The following is a 13114-nucleotide window of genomic DNA, read 5'->3' as shown; positions in this document are numbered from 1 at the left end:
TTGTAGGAACCAAATTTTCTAAATGACTTAAAATGAATAGCTTCACTACACAGACACAAATATTCTATCTCACGTCTTTGACTATCTCCTTTGTGATATTCAAAGGGTGCGGAATGATTTTAACAGCAACTTCCAGACTTAACCTCCAGTTACGTACTTATCTCTCCGCCACCACACTGTAAACCTTTTAAATGTTGGGACAGTGTCTTATGCCTCTTCATATTCCCTAATGCACCCATTGTAGAGCTTAACAAACTTTTGGGGCTTAATAAATTAATAACCAACTTAATTTTAAAACCTCCCCACTCTATTCTCCCTTATCGTGACACATCTCTTAAATTCATAACCAACCACCTTATCTCTTTTCTGGATTAAGGGACAGCATTAATGATAAATTAATTAAATTTCACCATCACCTCTGTGGGACTGTGGGGCCTGAGGTTGTATCCTGTCCCAGTGACTGGCTTTATTATCAAGGGTTGAGAGTATGAATCATACTTTCCCTGCTCTTGCACACAAAGGAGTTTCGACAAGGTTTGGAAACAGAAATCCTGAGCGGCTAACTTGACGTCTGCACATCTGTAGATCTGGATGCTGCTGGCTGCCTCTGCAGAGAGGCCTGGTCATCCAAGCAGATTTCAGATTGTCTGGGTCTTCAGAGAAAGGCACACTGTCAAGGTTGTTTCTGGCCATCCCAGTGGGGAGGGCAAGAAGGCTGGGAAGTGAGCACAGTCTGAGTGTTACCATTTTTCTTTCGTAGGCAAAAGTTCCCTTCTTCCCTCTGCTCAACTAAAACTAAAACTAGTGTCCTTTCCAGCTCTCATTTAAGATGTCTGGTGTTGCAGCCATGACTCATTCTTTCCCTCTCCTGCCAGATATTAGAGGTGTATTTTTGAGGGGTTGGGGTTGCTCCCATTTGGATGGTCTAAAAAAAATCCTTACCTCTCTCTGTTCAAAGGGCCAGGTTAAAACAGGAACTCCCTGAGAGTTCAATTTAATCTAATTATATGTACTAGGTAGATGCTGGCTGCCCAGGTCTTAAAAAAAAATCCTGGGCTCTTTCTTAGATGTGTAATAACATGGGGGAAAAAAAACGTCTGAAAGGCCCTGTTTGAACAAAATAACTCTGTGCTCCAGGGGAAAATTGTAGGTGAGTCACGACCATCACCCAGACTCATTTGCATAGGACTAGGAGTGACATGCTGATTGGGTACTAATCGACTTGTTCCATCCAGACAGTTGCCTTCAGACCTGTACAACTGATGATGTGAGGGAATCTCTACCTGGGTGACCCACAGGCACACCCAACTCATCATGTTCAAAGCTGAACTCAACTTTTCCACCCCCAAACATACTCACTCCTTTGTGCTCTCTGTCTCAGTTGGTGGCATCTCATCTACACAGTCATCCAACTTAGAAATCTTGAAGTCATTCTTGACAGCCTGTTTCTTCTGCGCCACCACCCCCAACATCCAATTATCAAGCCCTTAAATTTTTAGAATCTTTCCCCACCTCCACATCTCCAACGTCCCTGCCCAAATGGAAGCTTTCATCATCTCTCAGTTGGAATACTGCAATTGCCTCCCCTTACCTTTTGGAGTGATCTACCAAAAACTCAAATCTGAACCTGTTGTTATTTCCTGAAATCATGTCCATAGTTGCCCTCACTCTACAGAATAGAATCCAAAGACTTTTAACAAAGGTGCTTCTTCTGGCACTCAAAGTCCCCTGCTCATGTAGGCCCTGCCTGGGTCTTCAGTCTTGTCTCTCTTCATTCACTCTTGTGCTTTATACATCTGTCACCACAAATGGGTGGCTGTTTTTCCTTTGGTATTTGGCTGGAGTAAGCCAGGTATTATCAAAAAGATTTGCTGTTCTACTAAGCTGCTCTTTTCCTAGACTTTTGACTAGAGAACAATGACTTCTCTTGGATTTTTTTGCATTTTTTTTTTGTCTTTGCCTCTCGGGGGTTTCAGGTTGAAGGCTTCTCTAGCATCCTGTGGTTTGGGATATACTGGAGGCAAAAGAAACCAGGGAACTCCCCATGGTGTCGTATCTCAAGTCCTGCGGCTCCAGGCAGTACACCTTTTTCCTTCCACCTTTCAGAGTCTTTCTGTGTTTGTCATGTTATGTCTGAGGTTTTTTAGTTATAAGAGAGAAGACTAGTGAGAAATGGAGCTATTCTATCTCGGCCAGAATCAAAGTCCATCAATTAAGCTTTAATGAAAGAATAAAAGAGGCTGCTTGAGAAATATGTAGGGAGCAGATCAGTTGGGTATTTTGAAGGAAGTATATTCCTCTATTACAGAGAATATTGAAGAAGGGGTTGCCCAGGGAAGGCCTGCTCTGGGATTCTGGGATCTACTCTAAATGTTGGAATGATGAAGAGTTATCCTCTATCAACTCCTAGGAAAGAGTTTCAACCTGTGGAGCACAATAAAAACATATACAACTGAGCACTGTCTTATGAAGAGTCTGGGGACAGAGAGTGGGCTGGGATAAATCAGGATGTCTTGTATAAGGCTAATTCCAGACAACAGCACCATGGTAATCAGTCCTATCTCTACCGAAGGTCAAAAAAGTTCTAAGACATTCTCCCTCCCCTTGTGGAAGGGAGGCCGAAAAACCTTCAGAAGGACAGTTGAAGTTCTCAGATAGTAGCAGCCACATCTGCTCAGCCACTAATAGAAGAGTCTTCAACTTGGCAACTTTGGGCAATGGTATGGAGCAGCCTTTAATTAGACAAGAAAGCAAGAAGAAGCTATAGGCAAGGGCCAGGACAGCCCAGAATGGGAGGGCATGGTTTGGGAGATCCCCTACTTAGACTTTAGTATGGACTATATTCAGGATCTCTCCTTCCTTACCTCAGCCCTTGTCCTGAAGCTAGAGCATCTTGCTGGGAAGGGTAGGAATGGAAGGAGTTAGTTAATGAGTTCTTAGAGATGGCATGATCACCCCTATCCAGACACTCAAAGACTGCCAAGATTGGACTAAACTTTTTGGCAAAGGATTTTTGAGAGTTCTGAGGAAGACAACCCAGAGATAAATTAAAATGACACACAGTGGTTCATCTGGTATTTGCCCTTTAAATCCCAAAGTGGAGTTATATATGTAATTATAGTTCTATGAATTCACGAACTCTGTTTCTGACAGGATTTTCTCTTTAATATTCCCTTCCTACCCTGAGATTTACTCGTTTTTCACACTTGGATCTATATGACCTATATCCTATAATCTCACTGTAGACTGAGATAGCCTAAAAGTGGTAAGGGAGAAATTCCTAGAGCTGGATAATCTGATCTAATCCCTCATTTTCCAGGTGAAGAAACTGAAGGGTAAAGTCAATTTCCCAAGATTATTCAACAAGTCAGTCCTTTCTCAAACCTAGGCCTCCCCACTTTGAGTTACCAAGCCCTCCTGGACCAAGAAACAATGAAGCTTTCTCTCTCTTTCCTATTCTTGAATGTTTTTATCAGGACATTGCAGAGTGAGACTTTAACATCTCACAACAACCTCTGAAAGATTTGCTGTGGCCTGGTAATGGAAAACATGGCAATAAATAATTATTTACATATATATGAATAATTGAGGAGCCAGACAGCCTGTCAGCAAATGGTAGACAAGTAGAACAGACAAGAAGCACATGGGAAACCTCCAGTCAGAAAGAATATTTTCTGAGAAAAACGGAAAGTCATCCTTCCCTACAGAAACCACCATGGGGAGGCGCTTCAGAACCCACTGGGCATCCGAGAGGCAGATGTTGAGCTCATTACAGCAGCTCCAGGGCCCAAAGGCAACTCCCACAAGCAGCAAAAGAGGAGGAGCTGGTCCTAACACAGTGTCAGGAGTAAGGATCTGATTGTGTGTTGAGGTGGATTGCTCCCTCCTGAGGCGGAAACAGAGCTGTCCCACACGAGAGAAGTTGGCTCCCCAAGCAGATAACCAGCGGATACGCTTTACTGAGCTTTGTGTTTTGGTTTTTTTGTTTGTTGTTTGTTAGGCTTTATACTGTTTGAAGCAGTAAGAGATGGTGAAAGAATTCTATGTGGGCAGGTCATTCTCATCTGTGGGCCATACTTCTCTTAGTCAGTCAAAAGGGTATAAAACACCTTTTTCTAAGTTACGAAAGGAATGAAATTAAACAAGATATATATTCTCTCATGGACCACATGCGAGGCACAGTGTTTCTTACTGAGGGAGATATAAAGATGAATTCAATAGGAATTCTGCTCTGGTGAGCTTATGGTCTGGGGACAGTCAGGCCATGCACACGGTTAATTAGCCTTATCACCAGGTAGTAGGTGAAAAGAGATGATATGAGATAAAGGATAACAGAATAGGGAAATACATAAGAGAGTTTGTTCCTAACATGAAGAATCCACATTTTCAGAAGAGAGGGCGTTTTGGTTAGACCTTGGACATTCAGAGAAGGAATAAAACCATTCCAGGCAGGGGTAAGGCACAGGCAAAAAGGTGAAGCAGCCAGGCCCAGGAGAGTCTGGAAAAGATGAGCTCTTCAAGAGGCCTGTCCCACAGGAGGAGGAAGGAAACTGAGTTAACGTGGCTCTAGAATCTGGGTGATGACCTACGGAAGTGCCTGTGGGGTTTCACTGTTACTTCTTTGTTGACATTTGCTTTAAACCCAGTCTTGGGCTCCTCCCCTAGGTGCCTGGGATGGAGGAGGGGAGCAATCGAAAGCTTCCCAGTGCTTATAGCTGTTTTAACTCACCTACCCCTAAAAAGAGTCTAAGACCTTTTCCTTCTATCAGACTTCCATTTTTTTTTTCTTCTGAAGGAAGAAAATGTGCCAGCATTGAAATATATCACCCATGTCAGTCTCTTTCGAAGTCACTATTTTGATTTTTGTTTTCCTGCCTGCATGTCCTGGGACCCTGTTGCTAAGAGCCTCGGGTCCATACGCTTTTTTTGGCTTCTCTTCTACCATCTCCTAATAGAAGAATTTCAAGGGCCAGCATCATAGGCTGACGATGGTGGGAGAAGTGGGACTTAACTGCTTCAAAGATATCCATGGGATGTGACTGAGGGTGGGAGTGGTCGCCCCACCAGACAATTGGATGCAGGGTTGGCTGCTGCAGGAGCAGAGTATCTGAGCAAGGCTGGTGCCACTAGTTTTCTTCCATTTCCCAGACCTCTTCCTGACCCCTCTGCTCCCCCCCTCAACCAGCCCCAGTGAGAAGGGGAGAGGAGGGTGCGGCTCCACAACACAGGCCTGGATATGCCCATACATCCTCTTCTTTCTCCTCCTGTGTGCTTTACACAGAGTCTTGGTAGATGGATACAACACTGTGAGGGAGTCCTACCACCCAAGTGGGCTCTTCTGCCCGCTGCAACACATCCCAATAGTCAGGAGGCAAGGTGGTAGGAGAGAAATGACTTTATGACGGCTTGCTGCAGGAGGGAAGATGGCTGACTCATGTCTGAAAGAACCATCTCACAGAACAAAGACTACAGGGCAGTTATATACTGGCCCGGTCTCCAGGAGGGAGAGGTGGCTGCTCTCTGGGTGGGACAGACCTCTGGTCACTGTTCCTGATAGTCCTTTGTTTTACTGGATATGCATCAGAGGATAAAGCAGCTGCCCTATACCCTGATCTTTCAGTGGTCATTGATTTTGGCTATCAGCATAGGCTCTCTGCCTGGGGGTCATCACATTCCTAAGGGACTCAAAAGAAGAAAGTTATCATCTTAAAGCAGCTGGGAGGGGTCGAAAAATCTATAGAGCATGTGTGGGCTAGTTAGCAGTCATTTAAAGTTATGATGTAGTTTCCTTTCTACAATATGGCTTCCCTTATGTCACTCTTGTGTTGAGCTGGTATCAGGAGCATCTCTCTGACCTGAATGTTTGTATAGGATAAATTTGGAGATGACTCTAGGCTTATCAGCACAGATGAGGCCATGAAGGACCTAGCACTGGGTTGGGAAAGAAGTCCAAGGGCACCCTGCCATGCTCAGGACCTTCAATGACCCACTCTACTCAGTGATGAGACTGGGGCCCTTTGCTGCTATAGCTGGACTCAGGGACCAGATCCTAAGACAAAATGATGAGACTATTCTGTTTCTGCTAACTGGCAACAGAACAGATCGAGAAAGCAAAACATACATTTTCTGGAAGAGGGAAAACACAGAGCTCACCAGTGGAAAGTTAACCATATGGAAACATCTCCTAGAAGATGATGAGAACACAGAGAAGTGGAGATGACAGGGCAGCTGTGGTTCCAAGGAGCTAAATTTCCTGTGTGAGCCTGTGGAACTTTGTCTGCATAGCAGACCAAGTTCTACCTCAGCAGACCATGTCTGGACAAACGTGTCCTTTCCAAGGACAAATATAGACTCTTCAAAGTGCTACAGGCAGAATGAGCTTCACCTCTCTCAGGGCTTCTGGAGGAGATGCCCACAGACTTGTGGAAATGCAGCCTGGATTACACTGCAGATGTTCTGCACAAGGTGTTATTTCAAACTGAACAGACTAGAATTTGGAAAAGTTAAAAATAAAAGGGGTATAGGGGAGGAAAACATTTCCTCCACCCACTCTAGGTCCTTCTGGCCAGGCTATGAATTAAATTGACATGAGACAGAATAACAGGAAAAAATGAAACAAAGCTTTTTTAACATGTATACATGGGAGAGACCCAGGAAAACTGAGTAACTCACCAAACTGGCAGAGATTTTCATCTTAAACACCATCTTCAGCTAAAGACAAAGGAGGATGTTGGGGGTGCGGGTGGTTTGGGGCCTCAAAGGGGAAGAAGGCAATTCACATAGAAATGGAAAAGAGAATGTTTGGTAAATAGAACTTTGATAAGAGTGGGTTTAGCAAGGATCCTCCCAGTCTATCGATACCCAGAGTTATCTATGGTGATGGCCTGTCCTGGGGACAGGACTTTATTTTAAATTTCTTTTAGGCAGTTAGTGGGAAGGTCAAAGTTTCTTTCAGAGTCTTTTGTTCTTAAAAATAATCAAGGCAAGGCAAAGAGATAGATTTTGGGGTAACCAATTCTGATTCCCCACAGGTGTAATATGTGAATATCAATATTATATACTGTTTATGAATAAATATAAATGTTTTCATAAATATATAAATGCAAATCTAGCAGAAGCATAAAACATTGAAGAAATGGTAAATATCAAGTTTACATCTAGTAAATAACTTAGTTACTTCCAAAGTGGTACAAAGTTAATTGAATCCAGAAGGCGTATACAAGAGGTTTCCATGACATCTGTAGGATTTTATTTATTAAGCTGCATTGTAAATAAACAGGTGGTCATTATAGTATTGTATATATGCCTGAAATGAAATGTTCTTTGAACATTTGAATACGAGCGTTTAAAAAAAGTTTTACTGAGATGTAGCTCACATATATAAAATTCACCCATTTAAAGTGTACAATTCAATGTTTTTAGTATACTCATAGAGTTGTCCAACCATCCTTCAGTCTAATTTTAGAACATATTCCTCAACCCATTAGTGGTCAATCCCCATCCCTCCCTCCTATGCCTAACCCTACTTTGTCTCTATAGATTTACCTATTCTGAACAATTCATATAGATAGAACTATACAATATGTGTTCTTTTGTGACTGGCTTGTTTCGAATAGCATAATGTTTTCAAGGTTTATTCATGTCATAGCATGTATCAGTATTTCAATCCTTGTGGCTAAGTAATATTTTACTGTGTGGATATACTACATTTTGCTTATTTGCTCATCAGTTGATGGACTCTTGGGTTGATGGACTTTTGGGTTCTTTTTGCTATTATGAATCATTCTGCTATGAACATTTATGTACAGATTTTTGTGCAGTCATGTCTTTAAATTTCTCTTGGATATCTACGTAGGAGTAAAACTGCTGGGTCCTAGGGTAACTCTATGTTTAAATTTTAGAGGGACTACCAGGCTGCTTTCCAAAATGTCTGCACCATTTTATATTCCCACCAGCAATGTATGAAGTTTCCAATTTCTTCACATCCTCATCAATACTTGTTATTGTCTTTTTAATTTTAGTCATTCTAGTAAGTAGGACATGGTATCTCACTAATTTTCACTTCCTTGACAGTTAATGATGTTGAGCATCTTTTCATATGCTATTGGCCATTTGTATATCCCTTATGGAGAAATATCCATTCAAATCCTTTGCCCATTTTAGTTGGGCTTTTTGTCTTTGGTTTTTGAGGTGTAAGAGTTATTTGTATATTCTGGATACAAATCACTTGTCAAAACCATAGCTTGCAAATATTTTCTCCTATTCTGTGGGTTGTCTTCTCATTTTATCAGTGATGTCCTTTGAAGCATAAATGTTTTTAGTTTTGATGAAACTCAATTTATTTTTTGTTGTTGTTGCTCATGCTTTTGCTGCCATGTCTAAGAAACCATTACCTAACCCAAGATCACAGAAATTTACTCCTCTTTCTGCTAAGAGTTTTATAGTTTTAGCTCTTACCTTTGGGTCTATGATCTATTTTGAGTTAATTTTTATGTATAGTATGAGATAAGGATCCAAGTTCTTTCTTTTGCTTGTGGATCCAGTTGTCCCAGCACCATTTGTTGAAAACACTATTCTTTCCCATCATGATCAGTCTTTTTAATGGAAGAAGCTTTCTCTTTTTTTCTGAAATGTTTTTATAAGGACATAGTCATATTAGACTAGGCCTCACCCTAATGAGTGCAACTTAACTTGATCATCTGCAAAAACCCTATTTCCAAATAAAGTCACATTCATGGCTACTGAGGGTTAGGACTTCAACATCTTTTGGGGGAGATGCAGCTCAACCCATAACAGTCAGTATGCTATCTTGTAGAAATGTTGCTCTAAAGGGATGTACTATTGTAGACATAAGGTAAGGCTAATACTCTGTGAATGGGGGTGGAGTCTCCACTAAAGGAAGTAGGTACTACACCCATCAGTCATCCTTACAGGTAAAAGATGGGAACAGAAAATGGGGAAGACGGGCCTGAGACGGAGTTGAGAAGGAAACTTCTTCTGAACCTCTCTCTTAGCCTTGACTTGGGCCAGTCTCTGGGGAATCGAATCATGTTCGAGGTGTTTCTGGTGGTTAGAGGTAACCTGGCCTCTTCCTTAAGGGGGAAGAATGGACTCTGAACAGAAAGGCAGTCCTACAGAGGTCCCAGGAGGACGCACTAGGAACTGAGGGCCCTAAGAACAGCCATAACTAGCAGCCAGTTATAAGTTATTCTCTGTGTGGAAGTCTGTCTGTGATCCCCAGCCTTCAGTGAAGTCTCAATAAACTCACATCCTGGTCTGATATCAGAGAAAAAGTCTGTGTTCATGCTTGGTCTATAGTGCTAAAGGGAGGCAGAGGAATGATGGTGGACACTGCCCATGGGTGTGTCCAAGGACTGAAAATTGCAGGTGACAGTCTATACTCACAAGTGTGAAGTCACCTGCAGTGGCCCAGGCTGACACAGGAGCCCTTGTGAGAAGTCCCCCTGAGAACTCCCAGATAGCAGACTCAATATAGTATAGCTGTTGATGTGACCTAATTTATAACAACCTCCTGCTGAGATCTTCAGGTCACTTACAAGCATTGCTACTCATGGCTCAAATGATTGAAAGCATTAATCATTTTGAAAACTGTTATATAACACTAAAATCATATATTGAAAGGTAAATTTGCTAAAGAAAAAAATTAGACTTTTCCAAGAAGTCAAGCCAACTCATTTTGTAATTGCCCATATTATCATGGTTATAATGCCAGTATTTAGTGGTCAGCCTTTCTTGAACTCTTAGAAGTGGACACAACTGAACCTAAGGACCACACTCAGAGAACCACTGCTGGACAGAACTTTGTCTCAAATATGTAGCATCCTGAGACTTATGGGGGCACATGTCCCAGGCAAGACAGCCCTGCGCCTATTCAAACCAGCTCATGTATAGCTGCCTAAGTCATGGCCATCCAGTACTGCCTCCTATCCTGGGGAGAGTCCTGCTCTCTGGAAAACACAACTGAGCTCTCTGCTTTGTATCCTGACTGTACTGACTTCCACCAAATCCTTTGGGTGAGAAAACTCTATCACATTTTCCCAGGTGATGTGTTTGCCTGGCCTTTCATTTCTCTGACCCTAATATTATTATATATTATGAAAGTGATCAAGCAGGTGATACACAAAAATCCATGCTAAACACATTCTCAAGTATGAAATAATAGAAGAATTTTTTACGTCAGGAAAATGAAAATAGCACCTGCTATCATCTCCCCTCTTCAACACTGTAGATGGAGGTTCTGGCCAGCACAGAAGACATAAAAATAAAACTAAGTTTAAATATTTGCTGAAAGTCAACCTGCCAGGCCATTTCACTGGGAGACCTGCAATGTCAGTATCTTTAGGTCTCCCCTCTTGAGCTGGGCAGATTCTCAGACAACATTCCAAACGGCTGCCATGAAGAGCAAAGATGATAGAGGTCCCAGCACTCAGAGTGGCAATGACCATCAAGCCTCTTCTTTCCACTGTTTGCCAGAACCTTCAAATTTGCCTCTCATTCTCTTGTTCCAAGATCCTCTCTTCACTTTAACAACCAGCTCCAGCTTGGGTAGGGGAGGGCAGTGGATCAGGGTCTTACTCAAACCACTGTCACCATCCTCCACATGATGGTCTCCCCTCCTACCCAGTTCCAGAGGAACTTGGCACCGCTGGGCCCTTAATTTTTGAAGATTCTTTGACACATATTGTGATGCTTCCGATTCCCCCGCTAGCAGTGGACTAGAGCGCTCTCGGGCTGCTGAATAATGCTCCATTCTGTGGAGAACCCCATCCATCCTCTTTCCTGGACTCTCTCCAGGTATTTGCTATCGTGAACTTTCTTATACATGTCCCCCAGGATGCATATGGAAAAGCTTCTCTTTGGAGGTGAGGCCAAAGCTTTTCAATATGTTTTTACTAACGACAGAACCATCCGCAATGCAAAAGAGATCCTGAATTTCCATGCCTTTTCCAACACTCGGTAATTGGACTAGATTGACTTTAGCATCCAGCCCCGGGGACAGTTTGATGAGCGTCAGCGGGTAAAATAAAGCGGTTAGTATGGCTCTTTTGCTCCCCACACTCTGCGTGGCCAAATTCCTGGCATGCACGTTCACGTGCATGTTCGTCTGCATGTTTGGAGGTTCTCTCTGACACAACCAGAGTGAACGTCCAACCAGCCACACAGGTGAACTTCCATAGTAACTGAAAATTCAATTGCCGGATACAAAAAAGTGAAACTGCGGCCTCTGGGACTTGTAGTCTACTGGCGGCAGCGCCTGAGTGCGGTGTTTTCTGGTATCTGTAGGCGGAGGTGCCCTCTGCGCAGGCGGAAGCTGGTGCCACGTGGACATTTTGTCTGCTTGGTTGCAGCCGCGTCTCAGGCTGCAGTGTTGGACGTCGCCGTGACCCTCGCTTGGAAGGAGTTGGGGCAGCTGGACCAGGCCCAGAGGACCCTGTTCCGGAAAGTGACACTGGAGACTTGCAAACTCCAGGTCTCACTGGAGCTTGCGGTTCCCAACCCAGAGTTGATGTAACAGCTGATGCACGGGTAAGAGGGAAGAGAGGCCTTTGCCGAATCATCTGTCCAGGTGACAAGTAAAACCCGAGACCAGCCCGCTTTGTCTTAGGGAGCCTTGCTCTGGATAAGACTGACTCAGGGAGCCAGAAGGTACTCCAGCTTGGAGCAAGCCAGAGATCAGGAAGTATTGTTGGAAATGCAGGAAGGGCACTTGAGGCCAGTTACCGTCTCCCACGAGGAGACCTTCCTTCCAAATATGAGTCTTGAATGTGATGGGTTGGGAACAGATGATAGTCTGCGCTCAAGGGTTTTACAGAAGCAAGACTCTGGAGGAAATGCGCTCCATGAATGTGATTCACAGGGACCGAGTAAAGACGCGTTGGTTCATGCAGGGAAGACCCTCTACAAATGCGAAGAATGCGGGAAAGTGTTTCACAAGAATTATGTACTTGTTCGACATCAGCGGATTCACACTGGGGTGAAGCCTTATGAATGCCAGGAGTGTGGGAAAGCCTTTCGGGAAAATGTAGACTTGGGCCGGCACATGAGGATTCACACTGGGGAGAAGCCCTATAAGTGTGTGGTGTGTGGGAAGCTCTTCAGCCGCAGGTCACACCTCACGTACCACCAGCGGATCCACACTGGCAAGAAGCCCCATGAGTGCAGAGAGTGTGGAAGGACCTTCAACTCCCACTCTGTTTTTGTCCAGCATAGTCTGACCCACACCGGAGAAAAACCCATTGAGTGCAAAGAATGTGGAAAAGCTTTTCACTACAAGTCTTCCTTAACTCGACACATGAGGATTCACACGGGAGAGAAGCCCTACAAGTGCAGCGAATGTGGAAAGACCTTCACCTACCACTCTGTTTTTTTCCGACATGGGATGACCCACAGTGCAGGAAAGCCCTATGAGTGTAAAGAATGTGGGAAAGGTTTTTACTACAGCTATTCCCTCACTCGACACACAAGGAGGCACACTGGAGAGAAGCCCTATGAGTGCAGGGAATGTGGAAAGGCCTTTGCCTACCGATCCGCTTTTGTTAAGCATAAGAAGATCCACACTAGAGGAAAAACCTTTCAGTGCATATAATGTGGGAAAGCCTTTTGTGACAACTTTTCTTTCCCTTGACACTTGAGTCACACTGGAGAGAGGCACTCTGAATCCTGTCACTATAGGACAGCTTTAAGCTGCTGCTCATCCCTCACTTTACCATCAAAGAATTCATGCTGGAGAGAAACTCACTAAGAGTGTAAGCTGTGTGGAAAGACCTTTTGCAGACGGGCCTGCTTCAGCCAACATCATAGAACTTATGCTGGGGAAAGACCTTTTGAATATAACCACTTTTGGCCATGGGAAATATCTTACCTGGCATCTGAGAATTCATCCAGGAGAGAGACCTCTGAGTTATTGTGCACTTGGCAGAAACTTCTGCTACAGCTCTCTCCATAAGTTATAGCGCCAAGCTGTCTCAGAAGTATTTTCAAAAGAATGAGGAGGATGATGCTGTCAAAGAGAAAAGAAAAAGAATTGTTTGCACAGCTTCTTCCAGACTTCTCTGAAAGCCAAGCCTCTGAAAATTTGAATTCAGCTCTTTAT

At 43.5% G+C, this 13114-nt stretch overlaps 1 protein-coding gene across 1 annotated transcript; it reads left to right on the top strand.

The window, feature by feature from the left end:
- Positions 1-11571: 11571 nt before the first annotated feature.
- Positions 11572-12723, top strand: ZNF80 (zinc finger protein 80). Its single transcript, XM_014838593.3, has one exon. It carries the CDS (start codon positions 11714-11716, stop codon positions 12605-12607), a length of 894 nt encoding a protein of 297 aa, XP_014694079.2. The 5' UTR covers positions 11572-11713; the 3' UTR covers positions 12608-12723.
- Positions 12724-13114: the final 391 nt, after the last annotated feature.

Source organism: Equus asinus, chromosome 5, assembly GCF_041296235.1.
Source record: "Equus asinus isolate D_3611 breed Donkey chromosome 5, EquAss-T2T_v2, whole genome shotgun sequence".
In the NCBI taxonomy this organism is placed as follows: domain Eukaryota; kingdom Metazoa; phylum Chordata; class Mammalia; order Perissodactyla; family Equidae; genus Equus; species Equus asinus.
This window is presented reverse-complemented; position numbering and strand designations above follow the sequence as displayed.